General features: G+C 44.3%; 1 protein-coding gene across 1 annotated transcript; it reads right to left on the reverse strand.

Annotated features, from left to right (window-relative positions):
* Window positions 1-813: 813 nt before the first annotated feature.
* Window positions 814-1,835, reverse strand: LOC129411686 (breakpoint cluster region protein-like; the record flags this gene model as incomplete). Its single annotated transcript, XM_055163203.1, has 1 exon — window positions 814-1,835. A coding segment is annotated over exon 1 (796 nt), but the record flags the coding sequence as incomplete, so codon positions are not given.
* Between the last annotated feature and the right edge of the window lie 305 nt (window positions 1,836-2,140).

Consider the following 2,140-nt stretch of genomic DNA (forward strand, 5'->3'; position numbering starts at 1 on the left):
GTGGAGGTGTGGAAATATTGAGCTGTTGGCCAGAGTGATCAGCCAAAAACTATTTATGTGTGTTCTTTCGTGCCATACTTCTTGTTCCCCAAATGTGAAAAATTAGCACTTCACAGTTCCTTTTTCAGAATGCTGGAAAAGCTAATAATGATTTGGTTTTACACAGAGCTGTTCCCACAATCACTTTACACTGTGGTTTATATTGTCATTTCATTGTTCATTCTCTCCTCAGTCACACCTTGGTTTTAGACATAGCATCACCTTCTATGATCTCTCTGATCACCACATAACATGCAGCCACATAACATTTTTTGTAAACAGAGATAAGGATCTTAAGAAGGGTCCACATGCCCAAGCCCTTGAACAATAGCTACTGATATTTCAGTAGCTAATGGATATCTTAATAAACTAAACTAAACTAAACATGGTAAATAAGTATGTTTGCATGTGTAAACCAGAACACTGGGGGTAAGGGAGATTTATATTGCCAGTTTTACCACCAACCCCAAAGCTAGTTGTTTGACGTCTGCTAGTGTGTTCTTGTCCAGAGAGTCTTTTATAAATGAGTATATAAGAGAAATATAAGAGGATTCATGATTGCTTGTTTGGAAGGCTTTGAGCTCTCTTACGCATGACTTGTAATATGTTGTAGTATGGTTATTGATTGCATAAAACCTGACATTCAGTATTTCTGGAATAGTTTAATGCACATATTTTCTGATAATTTAACATTGTGTGCTGTATGTTATTGTTTGTATTATGGTGCAAGTTTCCCTTGATGTAAATAATTCCTGCAAAGTCACGGTTCCTTACCTACTGATGAGGAGTCTTCATGGTCTGAGCTCAGGTACCCATCACTCCTTCTGTCCGGTGTGCTGCATCCAGAGCCCCGCGATGGTCTCCGCTGGATGAGAGGGAAGGACGGGGACAGCCTGCCATCGTCCCCCGAGTCCAAGTCCCTGCTGTGGCGTTGGGGCCGTCTGGCGTCCCTCTGCGCGCTTGAAGTCCTCTGGTTGTCCCGGTACAAATTCTTTGGCGCTAACAAGTTATTCCTGACGAAATTCTCATTGAGCTCTGCATCTTCGTATTCCCGGTCACTGATGTCTTCGTTGTCATTGACCAGAACCGTGGCAGGCTTCTGGAAGCTGCTGATCCGCGGAGGCACGGGGATAGGGACAGGCTTACCTGTCTTACCGCTGAACCTGGGTCTCTCCCGGGAGAAGGAGCTGGCCAACAGCGCAGGCACCACTCCTCCGTGGACTTTTACGCCCACAGGCTCGGGCAGTCTGGTTGAATCCACCTCAGCGTCCCTCACGTTTGATTTTCTGATCTCTTTCTCTTTTAAGAAGGAAAATTTATCTGCGTTAAAGTTTTCATCCTTTCCTTCAAATCTTTCCGCGTCGTCTCTTTTCTGCCGAGCCATGGTGGTCTGCAGGTAGATCATCTTGAATTTCTCCTCTGCCAGAGACTTCTGGAGCCTCTTCAGATTGGCTTTGCATGTCTCCAGCTCAGACTCAATGTCATCCACCGACTTCAGGTCCATTAGGGGAACTTCCCCGTCGGGAAACTCATTTTTCCAGTGTTTAGCGAATTCCTCCTGTTCCCACATTGCGCCGCCAGTAGCACTCGATGAGGAAAAAATAAACTGTTTTATTCACACTGACAGCTGGTGGTGTGTGTGTCTTAAAGATCCAGTTTCTTCCCCCTGCCTCTAGTCAAAAGAATCACCTTATCAGCCGTAACTTGACCAGTCTATGCTCATCTCCACCTCCTACACGCACAAATGGCAGAATCTGAGCGCTGCGTGAGATGCGGATTGCAAGTTGCACTCTGCTGAAAACTTTCGAGACTTCCTGTATTGAGATGTGATGCTTTCAAGTACAGCCGGACAAACTCATACAGAGAATGTACAACATGAGACGTTAAGGAAAGACTGACCTTCAGGTTCACTGAAATCACAAATATACAACATGTCTACTTGCTCATACGTGACAATCCTCGTCTTAACACAAAATTATTTTAAACGAAGAAAGTGAAAGCAACAGTTTCCGTGCAGACCGAGCAAACAGATTGGTGGTTTAGTAGAGATCACCTTCTTAATAAACCATATGCTAAAAACAGTGTAAATAGTCTGTGCCAC

Source organism: Boleophthalmus pectinirostris, unplaced genomic scaffold (assembly GCF_026225935.1).
Source record: "Boleophthalmus pectinirostris isolate CB_2022bp ecotype Guang Dong unplaced genomic scaffold, ASM2622593v1 HiC_scaffold_571, whole genome shotgun sequence".
Classification (NCBI taxonomy): domain Eukaryota; kingdom Metazoa; phylum Chordata; class Actinopteri; order Gobiiformes; family Gobiidae; genus Boleophthalmus; species Boleophthalmus pectinirostris.